The sequence below is a fragment of the Corvus moneduloides genome, chromosome 15 (genome assembly GCF_009650955.1).
Source record: "Corvus moneduloides isolate bCorMon1 chromosome 15, bCorMon1.pri, whole genome shotgun sequence".
NCBI classification, from domain to species: Eukaryota; Metazoa; Chordata; class Aves; order Passeriformes; family Corvidae; genus Corvus; species Corvus moneduloides.
In genome coordinates this window covers 8,664,958-8,688,263 of record NC_045490.1, presented here as the reverse complement: position 1 = coordinate 8,688,263, position 23,306 = coordinate 8,664,958, and the positions used below count along the sequence as shown (strand labels likewise).

The window sequence follows — 23,306 nt, the reverse complement described above, 5'->3', positions numbered from 1 at the left end:
GGTCTGTCCCACTGCATGCACCTTTGTAGTGATATATTTTCAAATCTGTTTAAATGGCCAGAGCTGAATTTTCCTAATCCAGTCGTGAAGGACTCTGGTACACAGTAAAGAAATACACTTTAAACATCTGTTACTGTAAAGATTTTCTTTCCTTAGTGAATGTTTTTTTAAAAAATTAAGTCAGTGGAATTGTGGCTCACAACAGAAGAAGAAACACAATGAATAAAAGTCCATAGGAGCTTTTCAAGATGCCAATACAAAGGCTGCAACCTCTGCCTTAAGAACTATAGAAAGCAGTCAAGGTGGTGAAAAAGTGAATTTTGCTGCCAAGTATAAACGGGGGAAGTAAAATCCTGCACGTGATAAGGCTTCTGTGCTATTGCTGTGGACTTCACCTTGCTGGCTGCACAGCTGCTGCCTACTGGCTCTGATGTGATGTGAGTGGAACTTCAGGGAAAGCAGGAGCGCCTGACTTGGTTTTCCCGTCACCCTCGGTTTGTGTTTCTGCTGCCTGCCAGTCTGGTGCTGAAAGCTCTCTCTGTTAACTGAGAGCTCCAAAGTGCCCTATTAAGATAATGAAGACATTCCTCTGCATGGGGAGTTTAGTCGAGATCTGCCCTTTGATTCTCATGTGTGTGAAATGCTTTCTGCGCCAGAGGGCTCTGCTTCCAGGACAAACCTGGGCAGGCAACAGCATGGAGAAGCTGGCAGGACATGGTTATTAATACGATTTCTGATCAAAAGATTTATACAGTTGAATTATCAAATAATATCCAAAATCAATACTGTGGCACTTTTTACAGCTGTAAGAAAAAAAAAGTAAGAAAAAAAAAAAGAAAGGTTTCTACCTCTTCGATATTTCTTCTAACTTGGAAAAAAGAAGCTTTTTACATCCAAAATACCAAATACTTAAGTCATCCCCAACAGACAGATCTGCAATATTGTATTTTTGGATGAGAATTAGAGGCAATTATAGCAGTGTCCCGAGATAAAAAACAGCTGACAAGGGTGTTTCAATTCTAGTCATGGATGATAAACAGTGTGGAGGTGAAATGCTGCAGCTGCTGAGTGATAGAGATTGCTATCAGGATTAAACAGGAAGGCTGTGTTTTACAGGATCAAGAAAGATTAGCCATGTGTTGAATATGGGATTATGAAGTAATTAAATAAATGAAGACACACTTCTGACACAAATTCTACACATAAGAATGTAATTACTCACTTTATATACAATGTTTCTGTAATTTATCATTCAGGTCTTTGACTGGCAAGCAGAGCAGCCTATTTCATACTCGGTGAAGTCAACAGTCCTGAGGTCACCAAAGGACTGAGCCTGGTGCACTGTGCTAACAAGTGTGTTTTACAGGGGTGAACTAACTGCTCCTGTAAATATATAATGGGTAGAACTCCTGCAAGTTTGGAGGCAAACGATGTTCTGTTGCTTTTTACCAGCCAAGGCTAGGAATTCATGAGCTGAAGAATTGGTCAAGGGAGAATTGAATTGGTCTGATCTCCAGTGGATCAAGAAAGTAGTAATTAGTGCATCTATGCAAAACTGTCATGGTGCATAAAAGTCCTCAAATGTTTAGCAGGTAATGTGGTTTGTGCCTGGTGGTGCTGAAATGCAGTGGTCTCTGGGGTGAAACATGGGTCAAATGGAACTGTGTAAAACTGAATGGCCATGGAATTCTGTAAGGTCACGGGGGAAATCTCTTAACCATCAGATTTAAAATGGTGAAAGACCTTTAATGTCTGTGCAGAAGAGAAAAATTCTTTATTGTTAAAAGCCTTACAGAAAAGGCCCATGCAGAATAAACTGAACAGTACCCCGTTAATCTAAGTAAGAACGGAGAAAGCTTGTGTTGACCCTGCCAGGTGGAAGTTATATAAACCTTATCTCCCACTGAAATGAACAGTTTATAGGATGGTCTGTGCACAACGGAGAGAGATTTGAGATGAATATGTGCCCTGGGCCACCTTCAGCAAAACAGTACAGTCCATTGTAGAAAGGAGGGCAGAGCAAGGCTTTTAGGTAAGGATTTACATCCAAATCTGCAGGGCTTCGGTTTGGATTTCTTCTATTTGTTGCTTTTATTGGGTTATATTTTGCCTTCCTGCAGGCATGTGGTTTTCATTAGATTCTATGTGCACCAAGGGGAGGATGCAATGTGGGGCACTTACGTGCGTGTGTTTGTTCTATGCCATTAAAAATAATAAAACTTCACCGTTTTTTTCAATCCTAGGGGATTTTGTTGAGGCAACATCACATTTGGGAGCTGTATTTAAAATCAGATTTAGGAATAGATCTGTATCCTGCATTCAGTGCTCAGATGCAGCAGTAAAAAAAAAAAATAAACATGACCCTTTTCTGTACTACTAAAGAAATGCCTAATATGTCTGTCAGGAAATATGGAATTAACCTTGTTGACAGTTTTTTGGCGAGAAAAGGCATTATTTACAAGACAGTTTAATGAACCATATTTGAAAAATGTCATATGGAACAGTAGTCACAGCTGTATTTAAAATGACCATCAAAAGTATATGTCCTCATTGTTGGGCATCATATGAAATATCAGGGGACAAGTTCCCTGATGTATGAAACCAGCCAGCCCCTCCCTCCCACCTCCTTCACTGACAAGGGAGAACTTTCTTTTTTATCCCTGGAGAAGGTTTCCTCGCTTAACCCCAGTTCCTAGACCAGTGTAGCTCCCCTTGTTTCCTCCCCATTTTTAACAACAGAAGCTGGTTCTCACTACACCCTTCTGATGACCTGGGCAGTGTCTGACGTCATTCTCCAGTGCAGGAGCAAAACCTCTTCACAGCACGGGATGTGCTGATCCAGGCAGGGAGCTGCTTCCCTAAAGAAACCTGGGATGACCTCTGGGCTTTAGAAATGTCACTGCTTCTGTAAATTGTAAAACCATTGACTCAAGACAGTCATACCCTACCCAGGGCTTATAAAAGCTTGTGTTTGATGGGGCTTTTATGTTTTTAAGGCCACTTTTATGTCTCTTCAGACTGCAGTGGTAGTGAAGATTCCACTGATGATTTCTCCCAAGAGATCGTCCCCAGATACCATCACAGCCACCTTCCCCAGGTATCCTCACAGACATCTTCCCGAAGATTCCTTACAGACCACCTTCTCAGGATTCCTCACAGCCCTCCTCCTCAGGTATCCTCACAGCCCTCCTCCCCTGGTTTCACTGAATCACCACGTTGTTTGGGTTGGAAGGGATCTCTGGAGATCACCCACTCCAACTCCCGTGGCACGGCAGGGTCACTTGGAGTAGGTGACACAGGAACGTGCCCAGGTGAGTTTTGACTGTCTCCAGACAGGGACACTCCACGCCCTCCCTGGGCAGCCCTTTCTAGTGCTGTGCCACCCTCAACGAAAAGTTCTTCCTTCACGTTCAGGTGAAACTTGCGTTTAATTTATGGCCGTTGCTCCTTGTCCTGTCTCTGGGCACCACCGAAAAGAATCCGCCACCCTTCTCTTGGCAGCCGCCTTTGCGGTGTTTAAATGCTTCCTCCTATTTCTCTAAGGCTTCCCACCCCTCAGGGTCCCGCTGCCCGGCCCGGCCCTGCGGCGGGCGCTGCCCGCGCTCCGCCCCCGCGCTGCAGCGCGCCCCGCGCCGGGCAGGGGGCGCCAGACCGCGGCCGCACCCGCCACACGGACACGGCGGGCTCGGGACCTGCCACGGGCAGCGGCTCCGTGCGGGCTCCGACAGACAGACAGACAGACAGACGGACAGACAGCGGCACCGCCACAGCACACAGAGCTTCCCGGCACCGCCACAGCACAGACACAGCGCAGCAGTACCGCGCAGAGCGCAGCGGCACCGCACACATCTCAGCGGCACCGCGCAGGGCTCAGCCACAGAGCACCGCGGCACCGGCAGCAGGAGGAGGACAAGCAGCACACAGTGCTGGGAGCCCCGGCCGGCGGCACTGCCCGGAGGTAGGAGCTTCCTCTCCTCTCTGGCAGCCAAACTTCGCGGAGCCAGCGCTGGCTGCGGCCGCGCGGGGTTTGGCTGCGGTTCCGTACCGCCGTGCTGTTGCCCCTTGGCCGGTCCCCGCTCGGCCCCAGTGTCCCGTTTTATTTTATTGTTGTTACTATTATTGTTGTTATTGATGCTGTTCCCCGCCCCTCCGGGCTGGGCGGGCGCGGCGGGTCTCGGCGGAGCCGGCAGCTCCGCAGCCAGAAGTTGGCGAGGGCCGTGAGGGGCGACTGGCCCCAACTTGGGTCCCCTCAGAACTTCCGTGCCCGAGGAGCCGCTGCTGCCCTGCTGTCCCTCGCCGCTCCTCTCTCCGGTCCTCTCCTCTCGTTGCAGATGTCGGGGGTGCTGGTGATCGCTGCCTGGTGCTTCCTGCAAGTGGAGAGCCGGCATCCTGAAATCATCACGAGTAACAGCAATCATGGCAATTTCCTGGACAACGACAAATGGCTGAGCACTGTTTCGCAGTACGATAAAGACAAGTACTGGAACAAATTCCGGGATGTAAGTACTTCTACCTTTACCGCATGCTTTTTGTTCGTTCCATTGACCGTAGCATCCTTCCAGGGGGGCTGCTGGCTGTGAGGAGCTATGCATAGAAGACAAATGCAGCTTGGGCAACCGGTTGCTGCTTGTTTGAAGGATGTTCAGAGATGTTTGGGAGCTGGACAGACAGTGCTGGCATTCTTGATTACCCCATCGATTGGGGCAGCATGGGCTCCGTGTCAGTCTCTGTTCTTACAGTCTTCGATTTTCCTCTGGGGAGTAACTTTGAGTGAAGTTTCTGTGCTTGCTGCTTAAGAGTCTGGTTAACTGAAAAATGATGGAATGGTGTGTGTGTAAGAAGGAATACTTACCAGTTCAAGCCACAAGGTGGTAAACAGCGAAGCTTTTTGTGCCTGCAGTTTTTGTGGAAAGGATTTTATTGTCAATTCTGCTTATAGAGATCTTTGAGGCTCTATAGTGTTGGAGGAAGCAGTGCTTTGGCTTTTTTTTTTTTTTTTTTTTTTTTTTTTGCAATGTGGAAAACAGGGGTAGCTTCAGGATGTGTTATGATGTGTTATCTCTATATAACAAATTACTTTCTTGAGCTCAAAATTAATTCTAGACTTCCCTTAGTTTGAATACAATCATTTGTATGGAGTCAATGACAACAGAAAGGGAAATGCAACATTTTTAATAAAAGTAATATTTAAGGAGTTCCTTTTACTTCTGTTGTCTGTACACTGAAAAAGCTTTTTTGGAGCAGACACAGAAAACCCTGCTTCACTCTGCCCAAGACTGTGTGGTGGAAGTGTTAATGTTCGTGTTGATCATGAGCACAGCGAGGTTAAGTGTTTTTTATTGTCTGGGATTTGTGCACCGTGGCCACAGTGAGACTCCAAGAAAGAGAAGACTAGAGCTGGCTAGCAGTTCTGGTAGTACCCTTCTGCAAGAATTTGTTTGCTTATTTAGGAATCCTGGTGTTTTATAGGATATTAACAAGTTAAACTTTGATGCTTTTGTCTCTGTGATCTTAAAATTGTATCTCACTTTGCAAAGGGGAAGTCAAGGTATTACAGTTAAATGTGGTGTGTCTCTGCTTAGCTTATTCTCCCTGTGTTTTTCTGTAGTTTTGATCATCTCTGTGTGAGAAATGCTGCTCTCAATCTCAGCATAAACAAGTGTGGCCTTAGCAATGGTATCAGTTAACAGCTATAGCTATCTTGGAGTGTGTCTTCATGGGCAGCCACTGATCACATCCACCTACTGGGACTGCTGAGTTCTCATATAGAAAAGGGGATTAGACTTCAAGGGAATCTTTGTTAATATCTGGTTTAGTCTTCTGGGGAACAGAGGTTAAGGATTTCGCTTGTTAATTTCTACATCCCACTTGATGTGAGAATTGAGCAGCATTTGAAAATGGTAAATTGAATGAAAGACTGACACATTAATCTGAAAACACTTCTAACTAGAGACAGATTTATAGCAAGGGACATCTTTCAAGAGCCTCCTTACAAATGGAGGCCTCCTATTAACCACAAGTCTTAAAGCTTTTATTTAAATTTATGTAGTTTTTATGTTTTCTGCTTTCCTCTTTGTGTGATTTTTATTATTTCCACTTCCCTCTTTCCACTTCCCTCTTCCTTTTCTCTTTAAAACTGGAATCCTTGCAGCTTCTCTTATTTCCCTTTCCCCAGTCTCACAAGTGAAGAGAAACTATTCCTCTTCTTGTGGAAAATGTTCATGAAGAACACCTCTCATGTTTTAAGATTTCACAGCTACAAATGCTTTTTTTTGACTTTCTGAGAATTCTAAAATACCCCATAAGGCCTCAAAACTCTTTTTTATCGGGAGAATCATTTTATCTAAAAGAAAAAACAACCTTAACCAGTGGTCTACCAAGCAAAAGCAAATAGTATAAAGTTCATGCAAACCTTAGGTATCTTTCTATCAGCCATCTTAATGGTTGTATTTAATTCCTTCAAAACTAGCATGTTATGTATGATTATTCATTAAACCTTTTATGGAGCAAATTAACAGAGACTACTAATCATCTCCTACTAAGCCTTTTCTTAAAATATAAAAAGCTTACATATGTAATGAACCACTTAATTACTTGTCTTCTACCAAATTGGTTTACTGGATCATAATCTTCCGTGAGAAGTTCTCTGTCTACAGATGAAGACATGCATAGGTAGAGTTGCTGCCAGCATAACAGGTATAGCAGCGACAGTACACTTCTTGCATGCAGGGATGTCAGAAGAAGTCTGGTCCTTACTCATGGCTGTGCTGTTGGGGATAGATTGTTAAAATATTTGTTAAAACTTTTCTTAAAAGGCTGCCTGATGAGCTGCATCATAACAGTATAATTGCTGTGTATGGACTAGATGAGCATTTTGTTGATAAGTGTTGATTTCTAGGAAAATTGTGTTCCCTCTTCCCTTCATTGCCAAACTAATAAACTAATTTTATAGACATCATGACTACATGAGCTTCTCAATGTGGGCTTTGCACAGGAGGCTGGAGTACAGAAATGGTGTTGCAGTTAGAAGTTTCTTGGATCTGATGCTACAGTTACCCCAGGGCAGAAACCCTGCTTCGTACCTTGTAAATCAGCAGAGGCAAGGTTGCAGTAATTAGCACAATTACCCTTAGCTGCTCTCTGAAATTTTTGTCATGTTATATAAACATATTTGCACAATTATTTACATACCTGTGCCCTTCTGTACAGTGGGGGAAACACTGAAGGTATGGAGCTGAGATTTGATGGGTTTGGGTGTGGCCATTTTATGTGCATCAGCACAAACATCTGCACACACAGATGTGCATATAAATCTGTCATAATGTTGCAGTACTGGATGGGTTGTTTACTCAGATGATATATAGTTTAATATAAAATTTTAAATTAAGCTTTTCTCAACTTTTTCAGTTATTCTTTTCAAAATCAATTGGTTGGTCAGCCTTATTGAGCTATGGGCCAGTATGGCCTGATTTGAGAAGACAGCTATTGATTGACTTTTTTTTAGTATGATCCATATTTCTTTTGGGCAAAGACAGCATGGTAGTTGCACTTACAGTCTCAGCAGTTGCTACTTTTCTGTGAAAAGAGAGCACAGAAGTATACCTCATTTGAAATCTGTGTTACAGCCACAGAATCATGCCAACTTTAAATCTGATTGAACTCAATCGTGTGAAATGTGTCATCATTTTCCAAAGGCCTCAAGGGATCTATCTAAAGCAATAATTTACAATACAATCTTTTCATGTGATTTGAACACAATTTGTTGATTAAGTTCTCCATTTTAAAAACAAACAGAGCTGTAAATAAATAGTAAGACCAATGTGACTGATCTGTTGTGAAACATTTGCTGTTGAAAATCTTGTATATTTTACATCTGCCCAGCATCAATAGCAGTGTAATGTCTGTTGTATTAATAAGTTTTTAGTGCAATCTGAACCTGTTATTCTGGTCTGTCTTTCACCCCTTTTTCCTTGTCTGCCATGGACTCTGATACATGACAAAATCTTAGGTCTGTCTTAAGTTGCATTTTATAGCTGGGGATAATAGTATTTCTCTTCCTTACAACTGTGTGTTGAAGCTGTCAATAAGAAAGGATGGAGCTCAGAATCTGTGGTAATCTGGAATTTATTATTCACCTAATCCATATATTGAATGTGGCTTGGTACATACTTAAGTAACTGACTAGTAAGTTTCTAAAAAACAAAAACTAAATCAATGTAATTATTACTGGAAAAAGAAAAAAGTGAGCAAGGTGCACTCTCTAGGGAGGACATCCAGCTATTTCCCTTGTTCAGATTTGAGGCTTGAAAAAGCAGACATCAGAGATATGGAAGTCAAATTAGACCTTCTGATATTATGAACCCAAATAAGAAGGCCTCGATCTTTTGATCAAACCTGTTGAGAGGGATCCTTTGGCTTGAGAGGAGCTTCAGAGTAGATTTGATAGCTGAACGTGAAGTGAATTCTTATGAGTCTGAGGAAGCATTTATTGTTATGGGAATAGCCATACATGTTATTGTAATAGGTCACACTGCAGCATCCCATTGTGTTCATAGAGGCTTGGCACAGAATAAATGCCATTTTAGTGTTAGGTCTGCCTTTAATCGAAATTATATGAACAGACTAATTCTATTACTTGTACTTGAAGTTATGTCTATTACATTATTAATGCTTATATATAAAAAAGGTAGTAAGTTCAACTAACCACGGATTAAACTGCAAAAAGGAAGAAAAAAGTTAAACGTACTGAGAGGATCTAGTATAAACCACACAAGGAATTTCTATGAAGTTGAAAGCTAAGAATCTTGGCATGAACTCTGGTTTCAGTGCATGTTTATGCATGGCAGGCTGCCAGACCACGTTCTGAGCATTAACTAAGCTGTTTCTCTAAATTCTATTGCGTACAGAGTTGCAGTTCAGGCTATCATGTTAAAACCCCCATGCATTTTATGCCTGGAGATGCTCTGAGACTGTGCAAGCCTAAGAAGCAAAGCATGAAATGTCATCGTCTGTGTGTATACGTTGCTCAGACTTACTGGGGATAAATAGTTACACGTACATAACGATTCCTGATGAGGATAGTTATCAGAGATTAGATATTAGCTTCTCAGATTGGTCATAGGCTACCCTGACACAAACCAGTGAAGGGACGGTTTTGTCAGTATTAATGTACATCACCTTTCTGAGCCTGTGAATTCCTCCTCACACCTGATCAGAAGTGCAGTGTCAGGGTGACAAAACAAATACAGGGTTAGGAACTGGGGGTTTGTATTGTTCTGGCTTTGCCACTGATGAGTTTTTGTCCTTCGGGCTGGCTCTTCACACTTCTTCACTGCATTTCACCTTCTTGGCACTTACCTTTCTCTGATTTTTTTAGCCCCAAACTAGAAGTGTGGTAGTGAAACTTGATAGCAGAGAGTTGGAAAACATGACCAGTACTGAGAAGGGTTGGAATACCAAGCAGGCAAAATTGGAAGACCTTGGGAACTCAAGTAATAGAAATGAAATGAAATTTAAAAGTACAAAGTGGAAGGTCATGGAATTGAGAGCTAACACAAATTTATTCTGGGTCCTGGCAGCTCAGCTTGAAATAGATGAGAGGGAAAACCTGTGTACTTTCATTGATTTGCAGAGTTATTCTAAGTTACAAAAGTAATGCTATTCTGAGGAGAGCAAATATATTGTAGAAATGCAGAAAATTAAAGATTTCTGCTTCTGTTGAAGAAGTAAAAATGTACAATAGAAGGGACTACTTGATTATGAATATTGTGAGCACTTCTGATCAGTGAAATTCAAGAAAAATTGTTAGGGAGTTGGTGATCCAAAGGCCTTCCAGCATCATAGGAGAAAAGACTTTGTTTTAAAATAATATAATGTATTAGTTTACTCTCAAAAAAGTAATTACATAGGAGTAGGTTTTCTTCAGAATGAGAAAAGGACACCAAATCCAGCATTGTATCAAGATGAGATGAATCAACAGATAATTGGCAACAAAAATAATCTCACTGATAAATTTAGGGATAAGGTTATTACTCCACCCACAGTTATATTTTTAAAAGTTATCTAAATGAGCACTTCATTTTCAATAAGTAGCTTGTATCTTAACAAAAAATATTATGATGTAATGAACAGTGATAGAAGAACCTGGATTTGGGAATTCTAAAGGCCTTGTGCTTTTATATCATGTGTCTACAAGGCTTAAAGCCCCTTGCTGGGTGTTGCGTTGCTCCCTATCCATTCAGTGTGGTGGAACCTGGTCTGTGACATCCAAGTATCTCCTGGTCTGGTGGGATTTTTGAAGCAAGAGGTCATTTCTGTAGACTGGGTTCTTTCTGCTGTCTGTTCCCTGGCAGACACCTGCCTTCAATGGGGTCTCACTACCAGGGATTTGAAATCACATTTTCTTTTCTTTTATGTTGTATTTAGACCTACAGGAAGAGTGAAGTATTTTTCTGCCAACAATTTATTAACAGAATATCTCTTTTTCTTTCTTCACCTCAAATGTAAGCACAGGTTTTTCTGTGATGCAGTTATCAGTGCATTCGTTACATATATGAGAAACCAATCAGGTCCTGCTAATTATTTGTAGTGAATTTAGTCATAAGGAAGGTTACAGTACACTTGAAGAATATCTGCAGGCTGGGTAATGGATGTACCAAGTGGCTGGGTTGTGACAGGACACAGACACTTCAGGCTGGCTTCCCAGGAGATTATCATTCCAAGCCCACCTTGAGATTTAATTGAAGGTGAAGACTCTGTGTGTGTGTATTCCAGCAGATCTGAAGTACAACAGAGTTGAAATGTGATTTATAAGTCTACCCAGGCACTCCTAGCATAGGTTGTCTCTTAGAGCAATTCTTACTCAACAGAGGGACAAGGCTGGAATATAAATGTGATCAAAAAGTACAGCTGAGATGTACTTGCATGAAATTTAAAAGAATAGGAAAACTATTGAAACACTTGATTCTGTGCAAGTGTAATGCATAATCAGCTTCTTACAACAGAAGAGATATGCTTTCTAAAAAAGCCTGTCTCAAACTTGACACTTTCCTTTTGCAGTGAACAAGGGGAAAAATAATGGCATTTATGTCAGAATAATTAACTTGGAAGGTAAAGAGAGCCAGCTTTTTCTAATTAACTGACACTTACCCAGCTTCCCTAGGAATTTCCTAAGACTCTAAAGTTAAGTGGGTCAGTACAAAACTAGGGTGTTAGTTTCCGTATTATGTTTCAAATTATAACTTTAATAGTTTCCTCACTTACAGAAGGGTTCTGCGGACTCCAGTCAAAAATCATATCCCTACCATGAAATTCTGTAGATTTGAAGTTCTGACTAACATGTTTTATGCATTTTTAGAGTAACCATTCTTGTATTCTACTGCTTGCCCTTGTTTTGTCTTCCCCACCCCAGAGAGATTTCTTTTCCATACAGGCTTGTATTAATCCAAATTCAGATTGTAATTTTGTCAGATTCCTGAGAAACTCACAAAAGAAAAAAAAAAAAGGAAAAAATGCCACACTAATGAGCCATATGTCACATCAAACCGTGTCAGTGTTTATTATAGGAGGTTGAGTTCTGATGTCTGTTAGTGTAAGAGCTGCTATCAAGCTCTGGTATCCATGGGTAAATGATACCAGTTTTATTTTAGGTAAGTTGTCCTGGATAAGGGTCAAGAAAAACAGGTCCATTTTTCTCAAGGACCAAAAGTTACAAGTTAAAGCCTATTTCTGATACCCTGTTTTGACCATCGGGCAGATTATTACCTTTATTTTTTGGGGGGGCGTGGGGTCTCTCAGGTATTTTAACTATTTTCATTATACTTATGGCTTTAACCATGAGGCTAGAGATACGTAATTCCAGTCAGTGTGTCTTTATCAATGTGTGCATGTTTTGAGGGTAAAATGCAAGCCTGTCTGAATTTGGGGTGGGGCAGCTGAGCTGCTTTTACAAGAAGTAGGACTTCATGAGGAAAGCAGAGTTCAAATATTACATCTGGGATATGAAAACCTTTTTCTTTTAGATAACATCTGCTTATGCAAGGACTGTTTGATTATTCCTTTTCTTACGTAACCAAAACTGAGATTTGTTCAAAGGAGCTGTAGTGAAGTCTTGGTTTTATTGAAGCTGATGGCCAAACTGTCAAAGACTTTAGTGAGGCCTGAGTTTGATTCTTGTATTCCTCATCTTCCCGTTCTCTTAGACAAAGAACAACTGTATGTGACAGACCAGTTAGATGAAACAGTTCTCTTTGCCTTTTGGAGGACACTGTAGAATTGGAAAAGCCTGAAAGATCACGTGTCTGGCCAGCATAAATAGAAAATCTCCCTCAAAGTCCCTGAAGAATCAAGCTATCTGAAAATCAAACATCTGTGGTCTACAAAGTACACATTTTATAGATTTCAACCACAACAAGAAAGCAGAGTTGAAGCAGTAAAGTTAAGGTGATGCTGCTGCCTCCGGTGGGATTTTTCTGTACTTCCACCACTTAACTCTTTCAGCTTTAGATAGGGACTTACTGCTGCTGAGTTACAAAGTCTTAACTCTGAGTAAGCAGCCTGTCATCAGCTAGGTAACTCCAGCAGTTATCACTGGGGGATTTGCTGTAGCAGGTTGGCAGCTAAAATTGAATTACACGTTTGGCCTGAACATCTAATGTCTAATGACTTTCAAGGCTAAGATATGATTCAAAATTCAGTTTACAGATAAATTGCTAAGCTACTCAATAGTGGCTTTGGCAGGGAGTAGATTGGTCTTTATCTGTCACTTCTGTGACTTGGCTTGTAATCCAGGGTAACAGAAAATCATTCTCATTAAATAGGTACATGGGACATAAATTAATTCTGTGATCTTAGCTGTCCTCTTAATGAACTTTGTGTCATAAATTTACTTCACTGATTGCTTTCTCCCAGGTATGTAGAAAAATACTTTATTAAAAATTACTGTTAGAGTAACTATACCCAGATTAGTTTTTGAAAAAGGCTTCAATATATCACATCTTACAGTTGAGTTCTCACTAACACGGGGATTGATAGAGGTAAGTGATACTTGTCTGTCTGTGCAGGTTACTTTGAAGTTGTCTAATCAGGAAATTCAGCTGTGTACACAGTTTCATTTGAAATTGCACAGCATAAATTTTATGTGGTTTTTAACTTGGAGATCTGTCTTCATCCTTCCTTCCCTGTCTTCCACTGTCCATTCAGAAGTTTGTTTCAGCACTGTCTTCTAGTGGTTTTATATTGGCCTTTCTGACTTTCTTTTCAAGTGGTAGCAGTTAGAGAACTTGAACCTGGACAGAACATTGATGTAGAAAGGTAGAGGCAGCTGCAGTCACTGGAACTGAGTAGGGGGATGCTTACATTTTAGAGAATGGGAGAGAGGCTGAAAATTATACTTGTAGGATTAAGAAGAAATGAGGCTAAGTTGTTTCTTCAAGGGAGTGGAAAACGTTGCTTTTAGAATAGTGTTGCTGTGTGTACTAGGGACCTTGAAGTCGTTGGTAGAAGTTGCTTGCAGTTGGTAAATATTTTTATAAATCAGTTAGAGAGAATTCAGAATTCCCTGGCATTTCTCGCTGAATAACAAGAGTCTGTTATACTTTGAACAGTTGATTTCTAGAACAACTCTGTCACTCATTCTGTCCGTGTATGTGCCTGCTGTGTTGCCAGCACGTGTAGCCCTGGCTCTTGCAGGGTTTGCTGAGTGTCCGTCGCAGGCGGCGGGGTTCGGCCGTGTCCTGCTCGGAGCTGTCCGGAGCTGGAGCATCTCAGTAAACCGGCTGTGCCTGCTCGGAGCTGTCCGGGGCTGGAGCATCTCAGTAAACCGGCTGTGCCTGCCCGGAGCTGTCCGGGGCTGGAGCATCTCAGTAAACCGGCTGTGCCTGCTCGGAGCTGTCCGGGGCTGGAGCATCTCAGTAAACCGGCTGTGCCTGCTCGGAGCTGTCCGGGGCTGGAGCATCTCAGTAAACCGGCTGTGCCTGCTCGGAGCTGTCCGGGGCTGGAGCATCTCAGTAAACCGGCTGTGCCTGCTCGGAGCTGTCCGGGGCTGGAGCATCTCAGTAAACCGGATGTGCCTGCCCGGAGCTGTCCGGGGCTGGAGCATCTCAGGGGACAGGCAGTGCCTGCCCGGAGCTGGAGCTACTCAGGGGACTGGGCTACGCAGCACGAGTGAGGATCCTGCCTCTCACTTAAGAGTCCTGAAGCTTTCTGTGGCATCCTGTGCTACGTGGGAAAGCACTCTTCCGACGTGGTTAAGCACACGGGGATGTATATCTAGATTAGACAGATGTGAAAGCAGAGGATAAAGCTGGTTCAGAGTTATCCATCAAGCTAATGCCAGATATAACAACAAAATTTATGTCGTGCAAGTCCCAGGACAGTGCTCTTCTGCGGGGCGATGAACTGTGCTGAAATACAGAAAGACAAAGCTTAACAGGTCTGTGTTCTTCCTGTGGATATATGTGCTACTATCTGACAGCAGTGTTTATTGGCCGAGATTCATTTCTTGTTTGATAACATTAACTTCACTCAAGGTATATAAGGGATAAATTTTGTTCCTTTTTTTTTTTTAAGTGAAGTCAGGGTAAGCAATCTTTTTTGCTAGCTAAGCATTACTTATTATTTATTTAATGCTAGGTGAATAGCATATTGGAGGGGAACTAGGTATTTCCTCTTAAAGCAGAGATATTAGCCAAAGTGGATTTCCTTTATCTATTTTATTTTTATGTTAAACTACATCTAGTGAAACTCATGAGGCTCAGGTATTTTACATCTACTGATCTTTTTTAAACTTGTCTAAAAAAGACGCTGTTTCAATAAAAGAAAACCAGAGTGCTGTATTCAACAAGGATATCTAGAAACATATGATAATTAGTGGTTTAAATACAGAATTGTCTGCAGTATTCCTTAAGCACAACCATGAATCTCTACATTATGGTTCACTCAGGGCAGCAGCATCCAAAACGAAATTGTGCCACATTTAATTAGAATAAATATAAACTGCTAAAATACTGCATACTATCAGTTATGCATAGAACTGCAGTTATGCAGCAAGAAGGAAGCTGGTAAACCTGATATATTTGCTCGTAAGGAAGTATACAGTGATTCAGATCAGTGACCACAGATTTATAAGTCTCTTCATGCTTATATAACAAAGTTAAGTTGGATATAACAAGACACTTAAGGGTTTATTTTCACTGGAATATGAGGCAAGATGGACTGAAATGAGGATCCTTATGTGACACAAATGTCTGTTTTTATATTTAGCCTCCTTTTTATAAAGCCTTTGTCTCTTCTCATGAAGTCTTTCATGTGTCTTATCTTAACAAATGTTAAAATGCTCGGCAGAGGGAAGGTTTTGTGACTTGTAATGAACTTAGAACCTGAGATCTCCTTTTCCCCTGGAAATAGTGCTGCTGGAGATTGTGAGCAAGCATTTCCTATCCGTGTGCAGTGCCCTGTAAAAGAGAGAAGAAGGCTGAACACAAGTACAAGAAACTCTAATGGGTATAGCTCAACAATTTTTGAGCATTCAAGAAAAGCTACTATAAACAATTTTAGAACCATGATAAAATATATTGAAACTTCCACTTGTAAAGTAACATATGGCATCACAAATAGTCCTATCTCAGTATGTAAAGGAGAAAGAAATCCAAACAACTTCTTATGGGCCATATTTTGCTGTCAGTACCTTTTTAAGTAACTGCACAACCTTAGCATCAGTTTTTGTTGAGATACTGCATCCACACTTAAATGGCAGAATATGTCCCTATGTAATCAAGAGCGAGCAATATTCTATTACAGCAAGGCAATGTACAAATACAGACAGATGTGGCATGTGCTGCAGTTTCCATTAGCAAAGAAAGAAGCTGCAAATAGGAAGCAATTTTGAAACCTGCCGCTATAATTGCAAACCCATTACTGATATATCAGGGATGGTGCAGTTGATGTGCTCCCTACAGAATGACACAAAGGTTGTCTATAAAATCTGAACTCACTAAGGAGAGATGTGGATATAAAATAAGATGCTATAAAATAAGATCCTTAAGGCATGGCTGATTTTAAAGCTGAAGCTCCCTGAAATTAGAAGTTAGTGAAACAGCAATAATGGAATAAATGTGTTTTCTTCAGTTAGTTCTTAGAAAGAGAATCTATAGGTGAAAGGAAATAAAACTAAAAAAAGAAACCAAACCAAACAAAAAGCCCCCTAACACCAAAAAAATCCATAAGCCCCAAAGCATACCGTCTGTGTCATAGGCAAATGAATGCTGGATAATTTAGTGGATCCAGGTAGAGGAGTCATGACTGAAATGGAGACATGCTCCATTAGGTGAGAAATCATATCTGGAACAATCTGTACTAAAGCCCAGTGATTTCTCCTCATGGAAAATACGTGGCAGAAAGAGGAAATGAGAACTTGACACGTCTGCATGTATAGCAGGTAATGAATCTATAAACACAGAGAGAATGGGAAAAGGTAGATGAGGAAAACCATGTTTCACTTCATTAAAGGGAATTCCAAAATGACAGGTTGATGATAGTGTTAGGGTCAGAGGGAGAGGAGAACAGGAAGGGATTTAGGAAGAATGAAGCTGAAAATTATTTACCTGCTGAGCAGCATCCTGGGTGACCCTGACTTGGGCAGCAAAGGGTTCTTGTGAGCAAAGCTACTGGCAAGCCCCACTTCAGATGTGTGTGTGATTCTGGGCACAGTTTTAAGCTTGTCTTGCTGAGTACACACAATACATTTTGGACTCCAAGCAATCACCAGTGGCCTATTGCCAAATGAGAAGCTCTAAACATCTGTCCTTCTGTGGTCTTCCTACTGTGTGACTTGTGTGGTGGGTGGTATTGCTTTCCATTTGAGATAAACAGCAAAGATGCATGGTAGAAAGAATATATGCACTTTAATCAGTTTTTTCCTTTCAATGTAGTTGTGGATATTTGTAGCATTCATAATTAGCAGAGGAACAGATGGCAAAAGCTTGGTTTAAAACAGAGCATCCATCGAGTGATCATGTGCTGCTGCAAGCTTATTTGGGAAGGATTTTGTTCCCTTGGATGATGCTCCAATACAGTGGTGCAGGAGTAAAGTAGGAAAATAATTTCTAACAGTGTAACTCAGTGTGTAGGACATATATAAAGCATGGAAAACATTTAAACTTAAAAAGTATCTCCTGGATGCTCATGTCTTGTGCTGCAAAAGGATGAATTTCAGCCTTTACTGTTCTGCAAAGCTGAAACCTGTTATGTATGAGTTTATGTATAGGGGAAGTACAGCAAAATGTCCATAAGATTTCTCCATTCCCCTGCCCTATATCTGCACAGCAGGGAACAATTTAGTTTTTCTGTGCTCAAATTTCAGTAACTATTGTACTGTAGCTTAATCAAAAAACACGCCCAACAAAACAAATCAAAAAGCCCCACATATATATTTCGCTTGTGTGCTTCCAGCATTAACATGGTGCTGCAATTTTTCAAAGCTGGAAAGCGAGACAATTTTGTCAGCATTTCACCATGACACTTGTTTCACATAGAAAGCCAGAGGGCAAAACAAAGTGGTTTCTTTTGGTCCATGTAATCTTTTTAGAAGGCAGTGGTAGCCCTGCAGGCACAATCACTGAGATTTGTATGAGGTAATGTTCGAAATTATGAGATTCTGGATGTAAAGGCTGATTGAGTAGTTGCATGACTCCATGTTCCAAATTCAAAACTTAAAAATATTTGATTTTAAGGAGAGGTAGGAGCAAGGAGAAGGTTGCTAAAGAGAAAAATAAGCTAAATCTGTTTTTCATCTATAAAGTTGAAATATGGTATCCTCCATCCCAAAGGAGCTGAATGGATTATTGCAACCATCCAATCTAGTCGAGATCACATTTTCTTTTTTGCTTTTATCTTTTCTTAAAAAAAGATAAATGAACCCATGTTGAGATGTTTATCTCTGTGAGACGACCTGTATTTACCTTCAACTCACAGTGAACTGGATATTCCCTGTGAAACTATATCACTCCTTCTCCCTGCAGACTCTATGGATGCAGACATAAAATATTTCTGTGAGGACAGTGGTGCCATTCCCTCTATGTATGTAATATTTTGGAGGATATTTGTAATAGCCAATGAAATGCTCTTTGATAGCTCCTGTTTTTCTCCAGATGCTGAACTATAAATTTAAATATATTGTGAGCTATGTTTTCTTCTTCCATGGTGAAATCCCTATATCTCCCCACAGTAAATAGTTCACAGAATACAGTAGGGTTGTGTTTGCCTAAACATCTTTCTAAAATTTTCATCTTCAATTTCCATGCAAAACCGAGTCAAAATTTTTTCACTGTGAAAATTAAAGTTTCCTAATGCACTAGTTTCTGCATTGACAAGATTGAATGAATTGTTAGTGCTTATTCAGTCCAGCTGACAGGGTTTTTTATGATTCTTGAATGTATTTAGATCATAAAACTCTTGAGATGGAAACACTTCTGTGTTGATTGTACAAAAGCTGAGAGTTCACTGGGGGCTGTTGTCTTTGCAAGGACTGCTGACCAATATAAATTTTATAATACAAATAATTAATCTTTATCTTCAATTGATGTGGTCAGTAGTAGAACTAAATTAAAGCAACCATGTCAGTATGAGGTCTTTTTGTGTGGACAATCTCTCTTCCTTCTCAGTGTGCTCCTCCTGTTAAGGGTGTTTTGCTCAGACCAGAGACAAACTTCAGCTAAGTTTACTGAAAGAACAGCACTTGCACAGGGTTTGACTTTTCCTGGGACTCGTGTACCTCCCTTTCCTTTTGACCTCCTAAAACCAGTTCAGGTTCAGAAATAGCCTTTTCTAAGTTAGTTGAAATATTTCCAATTTAGAGATTATCAAAACAGTCTCAACCATCTTGGTGTTCCGTTACAAAAGCTACAAAAGCAATACAGTTTCAGTTGCTCCATAGCAGAATTAAGCCCAAGCTATTTGAAACTTCAGTCAGAATCGCTTCCTTCACCCAGAATTTCCAGAAAACATTAGCTTATTACAACCACCTGAGCCAACAGGCCCATGAGTCGTAGGAACTTTGCCCAGTAGAGTTCCACTCTCTCCCTTGTTTTTGAAGCTTTCAGTTAATTTTTAAGATGCCTTTTCTCATAGTGGGTGCTGAACATGACCTTGATGGCTCATAGTTCCATGTTCATGGCTTCAGAAGATGCTGCTTAATTGCTAAAAGTATGGGATAGACAAAATGATGTATCTATCACCCCGTGTCTGAAGTTAATGCAGATGTGCGACTTGAAACGCCAACTGCCTTCAAAAGCTAAAGAATTACATGGTGTTCCCCATAATAACTGGGCTTACAGCTACCTGCTGAGCTGAGAATAGGTCCTCCCAGCTTAGACCGTAACTTGCACTAATGTGACTGTGCAAAAAGCTGAGGAAGAAATTAAGGCCACCTAATCCCCTCTCCTAGTGCCACCAGCAGCCCAGTACTTAGGGCTGTGTGTTGAGTGGCTGTGGATAGTTTGAGAAAGCACGGGGGTCATAACCTCAGGAACATACTGAGAGTGGAAGACTTGACTTTTGTTTTGAAAATTGATAGCTCAGCAACAGAACATGAAAAGTGTGCTTGGTATGGTGCTAGAGAAGACCAGTGAAATCCAATGATGGGGAGTAAACAGCGTATTGTTAACAACTGGGAGGAGTGACAGAAGCAAAATAAAAAAGGAATTTCATAAAGCAAATTTTCATTTGCTGCCTAGGGAGTGTTTCTTTCTGGGGAGGGGCAGAATGCAAGTTGTTGCTTACTTTTGTCCAAAACACTGTTTAAAGAGTGAATTCCTGCTTTGGGGGCATTGCTGCCTTTCTGAGCTTTCTAACAAGTGCAGTGTTAAATCAAACCTTGGAAGATTTGGACCCTGCTGTGATCATGCAGTTCTTTCTCCTCCCACCTCCTTTCCATATGCCAGCAGCAGTGCTCAGCCTTTGCCTGCTTACCCTTTCTGAGCACTATAAATCCTTTTTACCAGGCCTGTACACAGAGACTACAGAAGCAGGGGACGGTTGATGACTTCCTGTGTATTCCTGCATAGAACACAGCAACTACCCAGCCTTCCTTCCATGTGTTCCAGTTCATTGCTCCTTGTAAATCTGACACTGATTTCACTTCTGTGCTTAGTTAAGAGCACTTCTTTTATCATTTGCTTTCACATGAACACAGTACACAAATAGCAAATGCTAGAGCCCTGTGGAAATAGCTCCTCCTTCACTTTAGCCTCATCAGTTCTATTACATAAATAGTTTCCTTTTTTATTTTTCAGCTTTTACTTTCTGAAAAGCAAAGCAAAATATATGGATTTTTAATCTGTACAGTCTTTTTACCCTACTGAATATGAGAAAAATAAGTCTGTTTTTCAGAGATAGACTTTAGATCGTGCTTCACAATTTCATAACAAATTCTCAAAAGTGAAGCAGTAGGAGCTGTCACTGTAATTTGGATAATAAAAACAATAAGAAAATGCCAGACTAAAAGTCATGTCCAGCCTCACTTAACAAATGAAATGACAAAGTACCAGCCAGAGTTAAAAAGAATATCCAATATCCACAGACTGCTTTTATCCCTGTACCGCTGGCAAGGCTCCTAGATTGGTGCCTGGGAGAGCATTGATAATTGGCCTGGGTACAACTGCACTAAGTGGGAGAGGCCACTAAATCATTTGGCACTTCTGGCAATTTTATGCCAAGAGAGCACTGGGATTTCTGCATGTCTGTAGGAAGCGGGATGTCTGCTCTGGAAGAGGAATCTTAATGTGCTTGAGATCTCTGTGGAAAGGATCCACTAGCATTTTTTGAGATGTTCTGGCAGTATGAAGCACTAAGGCCCCTATTACTGAGATTCTGAGGGCAAAAAACCCTGAATTTAAAAAAAACCAAAAAAAACTAACCCAGATTAAAACTGTCTCTGGCAGTTTGTTTATATAAAAATTATTCACACACTTATTTACAGTTATACAAACTACTGTTTAATATTCAGAGTTTTAGGCCTAAGTATAAACCTGTTTAGATAAGTTTTACTGTTTATTCTCAGAGAAAAATCTGTAGCGTTTTCTGCCGAACCCGTATGCACATTTTATAAAGAAGTTATCTGTAGAATGAATTTACCTTTTTTCTAAGAGTTTCTTTGTCAACAAAGGTATATTCAGAAGCAAAACAGGCAGCTTTTTTTTTTTACTGTTCTCCTTGCTATCAACTGGAGTAGACATGTTCTATGATTCTATGATGTTGTTACAGTTTCCATTCAGAAATAAATAATATTCCATCTGCTCCTCTGCTGTATTTTGCAGTGAGCTAAGCTGTGTAGGATTCCCTTGTAACATGTTGAACTCTCCCATGGAAATAATAGACTGTGATAACAGAGGCCAAACTTTCATGATTTTTTTGAGTTATGAATTTTAATGTGATACTAGAGCTGAAAAGAGTCTTTGAGAATGAAAAATTGATGTTTCCTTATCTCCATTTTGAAGTGTGGCGTAGAGAAAGTAAAAATAATTAAGTGCCCTTCATTTTTCCTTCTGGTGACCAGTTTTCTGACTTTTACCCATTTGGTAACTATTTTAGCCTCAAGCTAAGTCCCTGGAAACCAGATAGAATATCTTCCTGTTTCACACAAGGTTAAGTCAGTATTTCTGAAAGGGCTGTTACTAGTATAGATTATCCTTCAGACAGTGCACTCTCCCTTCGGAAACTCTGCAGTGACATATAAAATCCTGTATTTGACATATTCATCAGCAATATAGGGATAGGTGATGTGCTTCCTGAAAGAGATTTAGTTACAAAATATTTTGGTTCATGTCCTAGATAAAGAGATCTTAGTAGAATTAAAGCATCTTGGATTTTCAAAATAGGTTTTTTCTGTTCTTTAACGCTTCCTGCTTTGTCTCCAGGTTCCCAGGAACCCATCTACTCTCATTTATCTCTGAAGCTGATTTTAAGCAAGAACTCAGCTCTCAAGGAAAGAAAACATTTTAATGGGTTTCTCATAATAATCTTGATAGTAAAGCATACTTAAAAATAAACTGCTTCTCTTCTTCCCTCCTTTCTGGAGTGAGCTGAGAGGATAACAGCTGAATCATCTGTCTGAGTCATGCAAACTGCTGTCATTGTTTGATGTAAAGATGAACTAAAAAGCTGTCATTCGCTTGGGAATATTTTTATACTTTACTCACTTGTCCAGTGAAGGGGAGAGTTTTTGCTAGTTGTTTTTTTTTTTTTTCTTTTTTCCTCCTTTCACATGGAAAATTACAATGAAGCCATGTGTCATTGTAATGGCTATAAACTTTGCTACTAAAAAAGCTTTACAGAAATCTTCCACCTCAGAGCATCTGTCAGCCTGAAAGCGTCTTTTTTGCATTTGTGCTCAAGCTCTCTGAGGCCCTTCTTTTAGAATGCCTGGGTTTTTGCAAACACCTTCTCCCCAGCTGTGTGCTGCCTGAAATGATTCACTCTTGTCTCTGAACTGTCCATGCTCTCACTGTGATGTCTAACAGCTGATCCTCAGAGTCATGTGGATTTTGCTTTCACTTTCCTTCCCCTTCTCCATCTCTTTTCTTATTCTCTCTTGGTGTGTCTTTCTGTATCTCTTGTAGTTGACTCTGCAGCACCTTCTTATTTTGCACTTCACATTCTTTTTTTTTTTTTACTCTTCACTCTGTCATCTCTGTTGTCCATTCTCTTTCTTTACTGCATTTTTCTAGTGTTAATCTTTCTCCCCTCCTTTTATAATAGATATCTTTAATATTTTCTTCCATTAACCAAGTCCTGTGAGTTTGTTACCAAATACTGCTAGCCAGTAAGTCATAGCAGAACAGAGCTATCTTATCCAAACTGATGATGATGTGGTCAGTCTGATTTTCATCTTAAACCTGGCACACTGAAAACTGGTATATATTCCTGCCCAGGAATTCCTGCACTCTGGGGTTACAGTACTTGAAAGAGTGAACCAGTGCTGAAAAATGATATAACTTTGGCAGAAGTGCAGAGACTACTTAAGAGTCCTAATTTCTCTAGAAGTCTGTCCAACTTATAACTGTAAGCATTTATTTAAGCTCCCTAATCACAGCTTCACAAAAAACCCATGGAGTTTTGAAAAACTGTCTAGCTGAAGGAAAATCCCTACTTCAGTTCAAGAGAGTAGGTAGGACACAAAGATGCAGCTGTTCTTCATTGCTATATCTACCATAAAACTTAACATTACTGACTAAATGACTATTACTATATCTCTGAAACAAGTAATGGGTTTAATACATTTCTTACCTATGGAATCTAATAATACAAATCCT

The 23,306-nt window shown here is 40.5% G+C and overlaps 1 protein-coding gene across 2 annotated transcripts in view; it reads left to right on the top strand.

The window, feature by feature from the left end:
* Window positions 1-3,649: 3,649 nt before the first annotated feature.
* Window positions 3,650-23,306, top strand: part of SPOCK1 (SPARC (osteonectin), cwcv and kazal like domains proteoglycan 1) — a 277,860-nt gene continuing 258,203 nt past the window's right edge. For both annotated transcript variants that reach the window (XM_032124995.1, XM_032124994.1), the window contains exons 1-2: window positions 3,650-3,958; window positions 4,332-4,499. In XM_032124995.1, coding sequence (XP_031980886.1) covers window positions 4,332-4,499 — 168 coding nt within the window. In that variant the 5' untranslated portion in view covers window positions 3,650-3,958. The remainder of the gene's footprint in view (window positions 3,959-4,331; window positions 4,500-23,306) is intronic.